General features: G+C 32.4%; 1 protein-coding gene across 2 annotated transcripts in view; it reads left to right on the forward strand.

Annotated features, from left to right (window-relative positions):
* Positions 1–14,791, forward strand: part of LOC126829335 (kelch-like protein 5) — a 79,331-nt gene that overhangs the window by 17,499 nt on the left and 47,041 nt on the right. Inside the window, exon 1 of one of the 2 annotated variants that reach the window (XM_050559132.2) lies at positions 5,757–6,242. The exons of the other annotated variant lie outside the window; for it this stretch is intronic. Coding sequence (XP_050415089.1) covers positions 6,133–6,242 — 110 coding nt within the window. The 5' untranslated portion in view covers positions 5,757–6,132. Of the gene's footprint in view, positions 1–5,756; positions 6,243–14,791 lie in introns of those variants that run through there. 2 annotated transcript variants of the gene reach the window in all.

Below are 14,791 nucleotides of genomic sequence, written 5' to 3' on the forward strand. Positions count from 1 at the left end.
CTATGAAATTTATTATGAAGTTCATACCTGTGCGTATCAGCAAATTATAGACTACATGACCCTTGCCTCTTGCAAGTTGGATTTCTTTTGTTGCTTTTTATACACCCATATTGAAATGGGGTCCTACACTGTCATCACCCCTGTCTGTATGTATTTATTTTGTCCAGTGATTCTTAAACAGTGTGCCGCAAGATCTTTCTAAGTGTGCCATGAAATTCCAATTGTGTATTCATTGGTGTCTACTGGTAAATTCATCGCTCATAGCTGTGTTTTCTTTATTTAGTTTGTCATTCTATGTGTCTATGACCAGACTAGTGAAATAGCTCGTTCAGACGCTAAACCAGTTTAACTTAAGTGTCTGAATGCAAATACTTGTGGACCGTCTAGAGATTAAAATTATCATTCGGTTAATTTGTAAGTTATTCTAAAGTTATGGGACAAAAAAGCCAGTTTATTTTCAAAGAATTCTGATAACTCGAATCATCAAATTATTGGTACATATTTTGTTTATGTTGGTGCAAGAAAGAACTAGAAGCCTGTCAAATTTTAATTACTTCAGTTTTTAGTGTCTTGTAAATGCTGCCATGTATGAAGTGTATGTTTCATTACCTGGCATTTTGTATCTTTTGGATGTGAGTTGTGTTGTTTAGTAACCTTATTTTAACCCCCATTGGGATACAGAGTGTGTTACATAACAATAACAAAAGCTAATAGCCTTTCTTTTTGGCTGCAATCATAATATTTTTTATGCAATTCTATTTTGAGCAATGTCAAAAAACAAAATTGTAGCCAGCACAAAGAAATTAAGTTTTTGAAATTTTACCCTCTGTTGACTCAAGTTTGTAATGTTGTTATTGTTTATGCAGTCTGAAAAGAACAGATTTCATTGTTAAAAAATATCCCTTATTTATTCTTCCTTGGATATTTTGGCTTAATATTTCACTCTTAAAGGTTGCTTGTCTTAGATATTTAGTCTAATGTTTGAAGCAAAGAAGTTATTTGTTTAAAAAGTTTTGCCAAGTCTCTGAACACAATTTCAGATTAACTTTCAAAGAGTAGAAACATTTCGATAAGTTACAGAAATTGACAGATAAAACATACGGTTTTGCTGACAAGTTCAGCATATTTATACATCTAATAGCTACAATTTGATCGCGTATTGATGTAGTTTTTACTTAATACAAATATATGCAATGTTTTTATGATATATATTGGTGTTATGTTTTCCCGCTTTAATTATTAACAGCAGACGGGCACATATATATGTCATCTGTTTTATCACAGCAAATGTAAATAGATCATGAACATTTATTTATTTTATAAATGTGGTTTATTTTGGCTCGTTCTTTATTTTGTCAGGATATGTTCAATGTAATAAGGTTTTTTTTTATTAACAAACTTATCCAAGATTTATGTTACATTTTCTCATTTTATTTTAGACATCATTTACATGTGCAACTGCACTTTCCTTTTAGAAACACAAGCAATATCCATTAATCTTTTGATACAGGTGCAGTGCACATCATCAAATTTAGATAAATTTGTAAAACAAAAAATAGTGCTGTAACCTCTTTTGGTTTGGTGCTTTCAAATCTTTTGTGGTATTTGAAGCAAGACTTCTTTTGATTCTCATTGGCATTTTGATTTTATGCATTGTTTTTCAAATTTTTTATGTCTGTAGTGTCTGTGTTTAGTAGCGCTCTATACCTGCATTGAGTTCTTTTATCTGGAGGGATGCAAAATATTTTCAATATGAAATTGATTGATTTTTTCGCAAAAAGACACTTTCATCTAAATTTTTATTTTAATATTTAAAATGCTTTAATACTGATACATTTAAGTGCTATCATGTGTTATCCACCTAATGTACCTTAGTATGAGGGCATGATCCAACCAAGTACACGATGATTAAATATAATGTTAAAAAGAATGTGTAAGAACGATCAGATAATGTAAAAGATGTGTAATATTAGCTGGTTGATATATCTAGTAATATCTCAGTAAGCATCTTGTTTATTGATATCACCATATGGATGATTCATCTATACTTATATATACCTACATGTAGTACTTACTATAAATAACATAACTTCTTTTATCTTGGTAAAAATGTTACCACTATATACATATAATAATATACATTGTATATAAAATAATAAGTGGAACATGCTCATATTCTGAATTATTTTATTACATGTATATATATACAAAAGCCCAACAAAAAATTGTTGTGAAAACCTCTCAAATAAAAAGTGGTATCAGGTGTTCTAGAAAGAATAGCATACCTTTCCCTGTGCATAACACACACACCAATTATTACAGCTATACACAGTCATCTTCCAAATATATCTGTCAATGGTAATTCCTTGACTCGATTGATATGAGGTCACAGGATGCTGAGATTGGGCAGAATAGTGCATTCAGTTCAGACTAATCACTAGTGTGTTTATACCTAGTTCATTAAGGCTTAAAGATTTCCATGTACACATTTATAGTTATTTATTATCATTATATTGTAGTCTATGTGTGCTTGTTATGCTCTAATGCCACAAAAACATTTATAAATTCTCTTGAAACTTCACGCCTATTTTCTGCTTGGTGGTCGCTATTAATATATAATTTACAGAAAGTACAAATTCATGTTGATTGTACTTGAATTGGCAGAGCCATAGACTTTTTTCGATGTGTGTGGCCCCTAAGATGAAGAAGAACAAGAAGATAAGTAGTGCTTGGGACCTGTAACCAGTGGGGGGCAGGGGCAAGGGGGGGCATTTGCCCCCCCATTAATCTGGTCTGCCCTCTGTTTGCCCCCCCAATAATTTTAGAAAATAAAAAAAAGCATTTGTAATACGTTTCGGTAATCAATACCTTCTACGGTGAATAAACCCCACATCCCCACTCAGTCATGAACTTGCATGTTGTAGAGCATTTCCAACAGTCTATTTTTTTAAATTTTCTTGGCGAGGTCCCCAATTTGCCCCCCCATTAATCTGGTCTGCCCTCTGTTTGCCCCCCCAATAATTTTAGAAAATAAAAAAAAGCATTTGTAATACGTTTCGGTAATCAATACCTTCTACGGTGAATAAACCCCACATCCCCACTCAGTCATGAACTTGCATGTTGTAGAGCATTTCCAACAGTCTATTTTTTTAAATTTTCTTGGCGAGGTCCCCAATGGACTCGCTACTTTGGCGCTCACAAGGGGAATTCGTTGAGGTTCGCAAGTCCGTTCGTTTGACATTTTGTTCTCTAAACTAGTGATCAGGCGACGGACGGTATCTGGTCAGATCTATTTATCTCGACGATCGGTGCCTGACAGAATACTGTAAGACAGCATTTCCGGCAGTCTATTTTTCAAAATTTTCTGGGGGAGGACTCCCTACTTTGATACTCTTGAGTGGGCTTCGTCGTGATTCACAAGTCCGTTCTTTTGACACTTTACCTCATCGATCAGTGCCTGAAATACTGCCAGACTGCATTTCCGGCAACCTGTTTTTCAAAATTTTCTGGGGGAGGCCCCCTACCCCTAGTTAAAGCTCGTGCCTTTGCCCCCTTAACCTTGGACTTTGCCCCAGCTTTGCCCCTCCAATCACCGACGGCTGGCGCCGCCACTGCCTGTAACTTGTCCTAAAATGTCAAAGTGCCACCAAAAACTATACCTGAAGAGCATCAATGGAGAATGTATTGTGATTCCCACCAAAAATGAGATAGTTGTGCAGTGAAATATCTTAGGTCCAAATGAGAATTTAACTAATGAAGTAAGCTGAATAAAATCCAACGCCATTTAGTAATAATAATAATCGTTTTCTATAGTGCTGAACATTCACTCAGTCTGACTGCTCTGTGGCGCTTTACAATGTAAATATGATTATAAAAAAACATACATGTATACAAATAAACAAAAGAATACAAAATAATAGTCAAACTACAATATACAAATGGAAAGTGAAGCATTTTAAATATAGTTAAAAAATTTGGGTAAAAAACAGTGTTTTTAGACATCGTTTAAATATAGCCAAGTTTGGACTATTTTGGACTTCCAGATGTAATTTGTTCCATTCTTTTGGTTGTTATCAAAGTTCATGCCACACATTAAATACCTTTTACACAGAATGACTAAACTCACTTACTGTTTTGTATTTAATCTTCTTAGATATATGTATAAAGAAATATGTCTTAATTTAACCATGGTTATATAATATGGTATTAATTTTATTTATAACTTATTTTAAAAATTAAAAAAAATGTTTATCAAGCAAACACACTTCTGTAAATAACATTATACATGTAAATCTGTGTGAAAGTTAAGATAGACTTTCTGATAAACAGCAACCTAACTTTGTTTTGGATCAACAGATCTGCCAAAAGATCCCCTCTCTTATCCTGAACTCTATGTTTCTAAATATAGACTAGAAGCCAATTCTCAGTGAAGCTTCCCTTATCAATGTAAACTGATGGTACTGTACTATATAGATAGCTAAACAGACGAGGTTGGAATCAGGCAAATGGCAGAAGATTTGGCCTGAATTATCTCTACAGAAAAGTTTGTTTAGAAATTCTTAGAAGATAGTTGCTGGTCAAAGTGTATGATGGTGGAACTTCATATATGTAGGCGATGTTTTGTGTGGTATTAATTAATCGAAACATTAGTTTTGTTTAAGTGCTAAACCAGTAGCAGAAGTGAAGGATTTTTTCGAGTTCAGGTAGTGTTTCGGTTCAAGACAGTACATGTTATGCCTTGTTCCATAATTAATGGTACAGTTTCATTATGCAGAAGGAATTTCGATCTCTAAGAACAGATTCACCTTTCAGTTTTTTTCTCACCCTCCAGATGGTAGAAATGTACTGTGTTACTTCTACAGTGAACAAAGCCAGCACACAGTGATTCAATTTGCGATGACCTTTGAACTTATAGTATTCTGAGGTTAAATGTCTTCCATATGTTGACTGAGTCTTTAATAACTTTTCGTATAGAATTTTTTTGGAGGTGTCTATATGCATCATCCTTCATTAGACTTCTTTTGTGGTGCATTTTTTTAAAAATTAAGAGTGCTAATTAATCAATGGGATTTTAAAACTCGGTGTGATTTGTGAGAATATTTTTAAAAGAGGGAATGTAAAAACGATATTTTTACAAGTTTATCTTGTTACATGTGATGAAAAGAAGAATCATCATAACTTCCAGGAGTTGAAAGATTTTACATATTTTTGGAGTCAAAAGAAATATGTGTTTCTCCTGTGTTTGTAAGAGATAATTTCTTGATTTCTAAACCAAAAACTTTTTTGCGTGAGTTATTTATTTAATAAGATACAAATGTAAGTATATGTAGAATTGTCAATTTAGTTTATGTATATTTTACAATAAGTTAAGGAAGAAGAGCAGACACTGAAGATAAAAATTTTAAACTCTGTTTCGAGACAGTCTACATGTATGTCTATTGTTAAATTTGGTTTACCATAACTAAAACTCACCTTCGAAGTGTATTTTTTATATTAACTGTCAAGAGTTGGAATGGATTTAAAGTGTGAAGTTCAGTGATTAGTATTTGTGCTACACAGTTCAAAGCTTTATAGTGGTCTGTATGAATCTGATGAATAATCAAAATAATTTGCAGACAAATATTAATATCTAATGGACTAATAGTGACCTCCAGTTACATTTACCAGAAGCCATTATCCATGCCAGAAAATTACTGCACACTTTGATTAATTATATATATAAATTGTTCATGTTGGTTAATTAATCAAAGTTTGATTATTGGGTTGATAGCAATTGATCCCAATCAACCCTTTTGAGAAAATGTTCAATTGAAACTTACACAAGACTGCAACTGGGAGATAAGATCACAATTTGTGTCTGCTGCCACCACCATTAAAGAAATCCAACACCTTCCAATTTGTATAACAAATTCTGCAATCATGTTCTTATCACTTTTATAAATGAACCATTTCATTTATGTGATCCCTGTGAACTGCACATACAGCTAAGAATACGAGTGCTTTGATCAGATTAATCAAGTTGTACCAGTTACTGAAGCAATTTCTAGTCGTGGGCCAAAAAATCTTTTTGATTGATATTACAACATAAAATTAAAGACAGACAGCAGATGAAAATCTAAAGAGAAATTTAAGATGTCTAGTCGAACATGGGAAGATCCAATGGGATCATATGTCAATATTCCACTTTATAATCGAATGAATTTCTCAACTGTGCCAAGAAAAGCAGTCAGCAAAAAAACATGGTAAGAGTTCTTGTTCTCAGTTAATTCATTTGTTTTTCCCTTGTCAATCACAGCTCAACGAAATTGTGTTAAGGTGCCAAATTAGCTCTATCTGGTAACATGACTTTTTTCAACTGTTGTAATATTTCAAACAAGCTTATTGAAATGAGTGTTCTGTTGTCCAGATACATTTATTCTTGTTTACTCGTAATTTCGTAATATCCAAATAGAACTGAAATTCAGTTTATATTAGAATTTACAGAGAGAGAAATATGTCTGGGATCCACCCAAATCAAGACAGGACAGACAGGTGATTTGGGGTTAAACATGGTATCTTTGTTTTGATTGGATAGCGAGGTTATTAATAGCGGAAGGAAATCAGAGAAAACCCAGAAAGTTAGGTGACCATATTGCTTGTCATGTACAACTCTAAGTGTGGGCCATCAAATATGATATATAAATTAAACCAACACATCCAATAACTCATTCATTCATTTAGAATTGTTTTTTAGTATTTATTTCCTGAACTCATTGTTTCTGTGGACTGCATCTCCCTAACCTTTCTTCAAATTTTATTCCGCCCACCCCCCGCCCCCCCCCCCCCGGAATTTAGATTTGTCCACCTGACATGTATTCCACGTCAGTCTGGCTTTGGCTTACATGAAACACCAGTAATATTTCCTATACAGTTGGTTAAAATATTATTTTATTTATATAATTATAAAATTGTATGTAGACCCAATTACAGAATTACAGCACAGTCACTCAGGAAGAATTCATTAAAATCCACAACAATGAAATCGACTTTTCTCACCAATACCAAATTTTCTGTTTGAGACTTGATTTTTTTTATTTTAAACATGTTTTTTTTCTTCATCACTCATAATGGAGTCATGCTATGATTAACCCATGACCAAATATTTGATATTAGAAACCATCTGTTGCAGGAATCCTTCAGGCCTATAGCATGAAAGAGTGTCAAATGCAATTTCAAGAAATTATTTAACGCCCATGAGGGTTGAAAATATTCAGTAACAAGCTTTTTGATTAATGGAATCAGCACAAAATACTCTTGAAAGTACTTCAGATAACAAAGCACTAGGCCCAGGTAATTCAAGAAGAAAAAGCCCATGGCTTAACAAGAAGTCAGATGCACAAATTCTTTTGAAGTCAAGAAATTGATTATGAAAAATGATCAATTAGACGGCTGCCTGGTAGTAATGTTCCATCTTGAAGAAAGATGTGAAAATCATTAGAATGCAGACAGATGATGCTGGGTACTAGCTGTTTTGAAAGTATTGGTGGCGCCATCTGTTGTTGGAGTTGTACCACATGTAGAGTAGGGTACAAACCTTTTGATGTACCTCTATCAATTTTACATCAGGTGTTGCCTTTTGGTCTTGATTTACTTAATGAATATCATATCCGCTTACTTTTGATACCAAGTTTTGAGCTGGGAAGATATTTTGTTTATGATCAAATGCTAGAACTATCCCTCAAGTTTATTCATTTGAAAGCTGTTAAAATCCCTGGACGTGTATGAAGTACATGCACTTCTACACATATCTGTACAGAAATAAAAATAAAGCTGTAGGGCTAGTGGGATATTTTTATCAGGAGTCGATTGATTTGTAGACACCATGTTTAAACAGCTGTAGGCATCTGAAGTCGACCAAACAGTTAAAATTAGTTTGATTACGATGATTAGGTGATAATTGTTATTAGTAGATTCAACTTTTCAATCACAGATGCTTGGTGAGCTATTATAGCTAATGGGAAAACCCGGAAGGAAGGATGTAAACTTGTGGGAGGAAATTTGAGTACAACGGGTGGATAGGTACATGTAACCAATATCGCATCAGCATTTTGAACTGTTAGGAAGATTATATAGCATGGTGAAATGAATTAACCAGTTAGTTTACTTGTAAGATAAAAATATTGGAGAGAACTGTTTTTTGCTTAGATTGTGGTAGTTAATTGGCATATATCGTACCTTTTTTTTTATCTTAAAATGTGTTTTTCTAAGGAAAAGAAGAATAGCCATTTCTGATTTGAATTAATTTGATGTGCTAGTATAATTCTGTTTCCCACTACATATATTAAAAAAAACACATATTACAGGAAAATTTCTTGAAAAAACGTAGTAAAATGTTAAAAATTAACAAAATGGAATCCCCCCCCCCACCTCCCAAAAAAATCTTCCAAACATCAAAAAAGAAAAACAAACAAATAAATAAAGCAAGAGAAACCCCCAAAAAATAAAAGCAAAAACAAACTTAACAGTATCACATGATAGCAGAAATCGATAATGTGTCTTGGCAGCTTTCAGTTATTTGTCATAAAATGTTACCATTGAGGAAATCTTTTAATCCGATTCTTTTCCTTGAAACATTCAAATAGGTGACAAAAATAAATCCTCATATCCATGATAGTTAGTATTTCTATTCTTATTTCTCAAGGATAATCATTTAAAGCCGACTAGGAGCACCGCTAGGAGTAAATCAACTGTTATTAGTAAAAAATACTATTATCGACCTGTCATACTTGTCAGACTAACACATGTATGTGATATGTAACATATTATTTATTATTCTTCCTTAATCACAAAATAATTATAAACATCACGGTCGACAAGAAAAATAATGCAGTATTAGAGGTAATAACTGCGTGATCTATTTTTATATGGCTTGCGTAAAGTAGATGCATATGGTTGTGATCACCAAAGGAAACACATTTTTTGTGCGCAAATATATACGTTGTACACTCTCGTTTGTTTTTCTAAGGACGTTTTTTGGTGCTGAGCAGAAAGTACTAATCTGTTCTTCCTCATCGACCTTTGTTTGTAACCATTTTTCTCACATTTTTAGACACCAGTTTTTATTCTATTTCTAGGGGAGTTAATTATATTTGTTTTATAATAGTAGTATTCAAAAGACATTGCAAGTACATTATGCAAACAAGACTGCTAAAAAAAAACTACTCGCACATGAATTATTGAAATAAAATTTTACCATATGTGTTAGTCCAAAATGATCTAGTTTCTCTCTCTTAGGTTGTCAAAAATAATGCTGTTTTTTTTTGTTTTTTTTTAGATATTCAACTAAAAATAAATTCTGAATAAATGGGGCTCTATATTCCCCTTTCCCTGTTATTATAATTTAAGTAATTTTAAAATTTTGGCAATTAAACCAACAGATAACTCTACATATATGCTGAATATTTAAGTTCCAAAGTTACACCCTTTTCTAATAATATAGCATTTTACTTCAGCATCATAAAAAAATGAACAAATAAAATTTGACAACGTTTATGCACATAAAAGATAAGCTTTTAACATGTATCCAAACAATTTAATCACTGGTTAAAATGCTTATCTGATGGCTAATTTTATCTCTTTAATACAGTAATAAGCTATGGCATGCATGTAAAAGTTATATTTTTTATTGCATTGAATGTCAGACTGATTTTTATCTTGATAGTTCAGCTGTTGAGGAAATTGTCTGTGATTCAGCAATTTAAATGTTCATTGCCTAATTTTTTGTACATGTACTAGATTTCTGGTAATTGGCCAGCTTATTAAATATACAATGTAAATAAAAAGAAATGTTTCTTTGATATTAAGTAAAAATTTGTTTTAAAGGACATTGTAGAATATGGTGATGTTGAGATATTTCATCATAGATTTCAGGCTTTGGTAACAAGGACATAATAATGATGTTTAAAATGAAGCATTGCTGAGGCTGTATGCATCATATATTTAAAGTAATCTTAAACATAAAAAGTTAAGAGTAACTGTGATTGAGTTACCCTAGGATTACATTGGCCAAATAGCTCTGGACATAGGACTTCAATCAGAATAAGTATATGCAAGTGAAGTAGGCTACTACATGTATGTTCAAACATTGGCAATTGTTCACAATATCATCTTTTGTCATGAGTTAGATTTTCTACTTTCAAACTCTGTATGATAAAATAAGCTTTCAGTTTACAGATAAAAAGTACTTAACTTTATTGTGACACGATTCAAACACTACCTTCATTATTATATAAAACGGATACTCTATAGGTGATACAGTTCAGGCAGTATTTTTGGACAACTGCATAGGTTATTTTGAAACCAGATTTCTTGGGGCATATTTTTTTTTGCCTACACCTATCTTCAGTAAGAATTAGGCACTAGTCATTTTTGTTCTGGGGGTCTGTTATCTAGTTATTCTGTATTAAATGTTAATATTTAACTTTTTTTTAACATCATGTTATGCTGTCATTGTCTTTTATATGTTATTGCATGCAGCTTTATATTAAATGTATGCTACAACCCCTACAGTGTTACATCTTAAGATATAAAGAACCAGATTATGACAAATTAGATTAGCCAGAATGTGTAAAGATCTGTAGTTAGCGGGTGTTTCAAGAAACTACAGTATATTATTTTCAGATTGCACATCTTAAAATTTAGCTCTGTAACATCATTACATAACACTTGGCTCGTGGGTCTCTTTGTACTGTATGTTTAATTGGCTCTATATTTCAGCGTTCAGGATCTGTAATATTAAATATTCAACTAGAACATCCAGGCACCTGACACAATATTTAGCTTAAGCCAAGGGTAGTAAATTTTTAGATCTTCCTTGGTTATGCAAAAATAAGATGGTAATGTTTTCAGCAAAAATATAATAAACTGATTTGATTATTATCTCTGAGAGTGATTTGAGTGATATAGAAATCCCTTGCAAACTACATTTCAGTATTGTAAAACTTGATAAAGTTTCATTTAGTGTTTACAAAGATATGATGAACTGAAATTCTGTAGATCTATGCTGCACCCTCTGTAATTAGATACAGTTTACTTTTTCTGTTTTTCTCTAGATTTCATGCTCCTTTTTCTTGAAAAAATCTGTCAACAACCGATCTACATTTCTTCGAAGTTAACCCCTTTCCACCATTTTGCAATCTATGGTAATCGCCAATTATTACAAGTTGTTTTATTATGGATTACATCATGTGATGTATGACAAGTTCACCGCCATCTTTATGTTTCGTAAAATCTAATTAATGGGCCTGTTTTTAATTCGATTAAATCTAAGGTGGGAAATTATTGATATTTTAATTTTGTTTTTTCTTGATTAAATGTTAAATAATCAATCTGAATACATATTAATGTGGATTAAGCTGTGAGAAATTTTATATTTTCCGAAAAATGCAAATCATGCACAGTTACGTTAACTTGCCAGGTTATTTAGACAATTCAGCTGGAACTTGAACACTTTGATTTGTGTTAGAAATAGATGGCTATTCTGTGAACTTTTATACAAAACAGCATAACAACATTATCCAGTTTATGTTATAATTTAAAGTCTTCAAGATTGACTTTGATCTTTTTATTTTTCTAGGTGAATTTTGGAATGTAACTACTAATACAAACATGCAAGCTAATCGTAATGCCTTATTTTTTTTTAATAAAAACTTAAGTTATCCTAGGTGTAAATAATCTTTCCATCATAATATATTTTGATATAAACTTGTATGTTTAAGTATTATAAACAGTTAAACTCGAAAACTTGGTCGAGATAAGACATGATCTAGCTAAAACATAAAAAAGTGTGCCCAGAGTGGAGAGAGTTTTGTGTGTGTGGTAATTTTATTGAGAAAATAAAGATAAATGATGTTATAACTTTTATTTTGGATGTATTAACTGTCTTCTGACTCATTCCAAGCTCTCACATCTGGCTTATTTATCTTCTGCACATGGCAGACAAATTCTGTTTTTTTAATTTCAGAAAGAATTCTGTCTGTTTTTAATACTTTTGTTTTATTTTTTTTGTTATTCATTTCAACTGATTTTCAAGTCTTTTAAACTGGAAGTGTTGTGAGTCATGTGTAAGTGGGGTCTGTAATATTGTTAGCATAATCTCTTTGATCTAAAGGAAAGTTGATGGCTATTGTTTCATAATAACATGGTTTAGCACCATAGTTAAAAATTGAAAGGAATGGAAATACTGAAATCTAAATGAAGATTTATGATATATTGATTTTTTTCACTGTTCCTGCAGTAAATTTGGCAGTAAAAAATCTTTATTTTGGCAGACATCAGTCTAAAGGACAGATTTTGATGTAGAGACATAAATTGTCTGAGAGGAAGCTATAAAAATACTACCTAATTCTGTCATTAGATTATGGCGTGTCTGATATAGATGATAAAAAATATCAACGTTTTCACTGATGTGATTAAAAATCCAAAAAGCACAACTATTATGGTTAGGCCTATATTGTTTAAGAATAATTCATTTCTAGTTTTAATTTAATTTATGTGGATTAATTAAAAATCTGAAAGAATTTCACAACTTTACTCTTGTTTGTATTATATCAAGTTTGTAAACCAAGCTAAACAATCTGTAGTAGGTTTCATTTTACTATGACAAAAGTGCAGACTCCCCTACATTCTATTTGATAATTATGACTCAGCAACAAATACAGCCAAATCATGAACTATACATGAAATGTCACTAAATTAAAATTTCATTATAAAACAAATATTCCTCATCAAAGAATTAAGTAGTCTATGAATATATCCATAATAGATGGACATAAGAGTTAGCTCTGTTATATTGCCAAAATTTTATAAAGTATTGCATAAAATCGCCCAGGGAGAGAAGTATACAACTACAAAAATTACATTAATACAGTACAACAAATATACATGTAACAAATAAACGAACGTATATTTGTTGTGCTTGATATTAGAATTTAAGATACTTGATTGGAGCAATTACTCTTTTGTGAAAATGTTACCCAGTGGCAAGAATTGTGGTATTTAATTTGAATGCTTACAGAGAGGAGGTATATATGGTAGAGATTGTAAGGGTAGAAGAAGTAAATCACAAAGACAATCATATTTCACTGAATTTGATTCACATGCAATATCCCCTTCAGGGGGGCTGATGTCAACTTTGCAACTCAAAGCAACTAGTTCCAGTTCCAGTGTGCTTATGTTGATCACATCAGCCACGGTACTGAGGACAAGTAATAGCAACTGAATTTGGAGTGCTCATGTCGACTTGGAAGTGATAGCAATTACACTTTACATGTGACTGTTAATTTATTCATCACATGACCAACAAAATGGCGAATGTATTTGTTTTTGTGTAAATTTTGTGTGGTGGTGTCCCCCTGCACTTACTATAAGATGAAGCACCGCAAAGGCGTGGTTGATCTTTCCCAGTTCTATTGATAGATTATTATCGACATCATCAACATTTGAAAAGTAGATGTCGTCGTTCACTTCCATTTTGCTTATTTATAAAGTCACATGACATGTCTCTTATCATGTGATGTTATTTCCATGGAAACGAGTTGACGCTAGTTACAGAAAGTTAAACATAACTGACTGTAACTAGTTGCATTGAGTTGTAAGAGGCGCTCAGGTCGACCTTTTTCTGTTGCGTTTAGTTGAAGCCAGTTGTTCCCAGTTGCTGAAATACCAGTTGCTTTCAGTTTTAAGTTTGACATAAGCCACCATTTAAAATCCTACCCTGACATACAGTTAGAGTATAGAATTGGATACATGTTTGTGTATATGAACTAATATTTAATAACAACTGATATATCCTAAAGCTCCTATATGGCTGTATCATGTTTAACTCATGCCAGTTTTTAATTCAAAGAATTCCATGTTATATTATTTTTTGCATTTTCTTTTCTTTGCGAAGTATCCATTGAAATATATGTTATATTTATTTGCTCAGATTAAATCATTGAAGAAATACAGTTTTGAAGAGTAGGATATGTGTAAAATGCCCAGAAACTTGAGTTTTCCACATAAAAAGCAGTTGTCTCCCTTATAGCAAGCTTTCTTTCTCTGTACCGTAATTGCTGAGACAAACAATTAGGTTCTCACTCTTCCACTGTATGGGCTTTTGTTTTTCAAGGAGAGAAAGGCCCTTTAAAGATTTTACATGTAAATGACTGAAATAGAGGGAGAGTGGGTCATTAAATTTTATGACACTTTTAATAAAGAAGAATCACTTTTTTCCAGGGGCTCTTACATTAAATATTGTGGGAAATATCTGTGGTTAGGTGTAGATCCAGAGAACCTTAAATTAAATAAAATGACAGGAGAAATATCTGTTAGGTCCAGGGGTTCTTAAATTAAATAAAATGTCAGGGGAAATATCTGTTAGATCCAGGCTTTCTTAGATTATATAAAATGGCAGGGTTCGTAAATAAAATGTCAGCAGATATATCTATGGTAGATCCAAGGAATCTTAAATGAAATGAAAAGGCGGGGTTGGGTGGTCCAATGGTTTAACGCGTGCGTGTGAAACCAACTATAAGGTCTGTCATTGAGTCATTTGACAAGGGTTTTTTCCCGTTCCTCTGGTTTCCTCCCACTGCTAAAGACCCCCATGCACAAGCAAATTATTGGAATAAGATTGAACCATATGTTCTCTCTCTCTCCCTCTTAAATTAAATAAGATGGCTGCGGAAAAAATCTGTTAGATCCATGGGTTCATTCTTAACTTAAAAAAAATGTTTGGGGGGGAATGTCTGTTAGATCCAGGGGTTCTTAA

The sequence above is a fragment of the Patella vulgata genome, chromosome 8, assembly GCF_932274485.2.
Source record: "Patella vulgata chromosome 8, xgPatVulg1.2, whole genome shotgun sequence".
Lineage (NCBI taxonomy): Eukaryota > Metazoa > Mollusca > Gastropoda > Patellidae > Patella > Patella vulgata.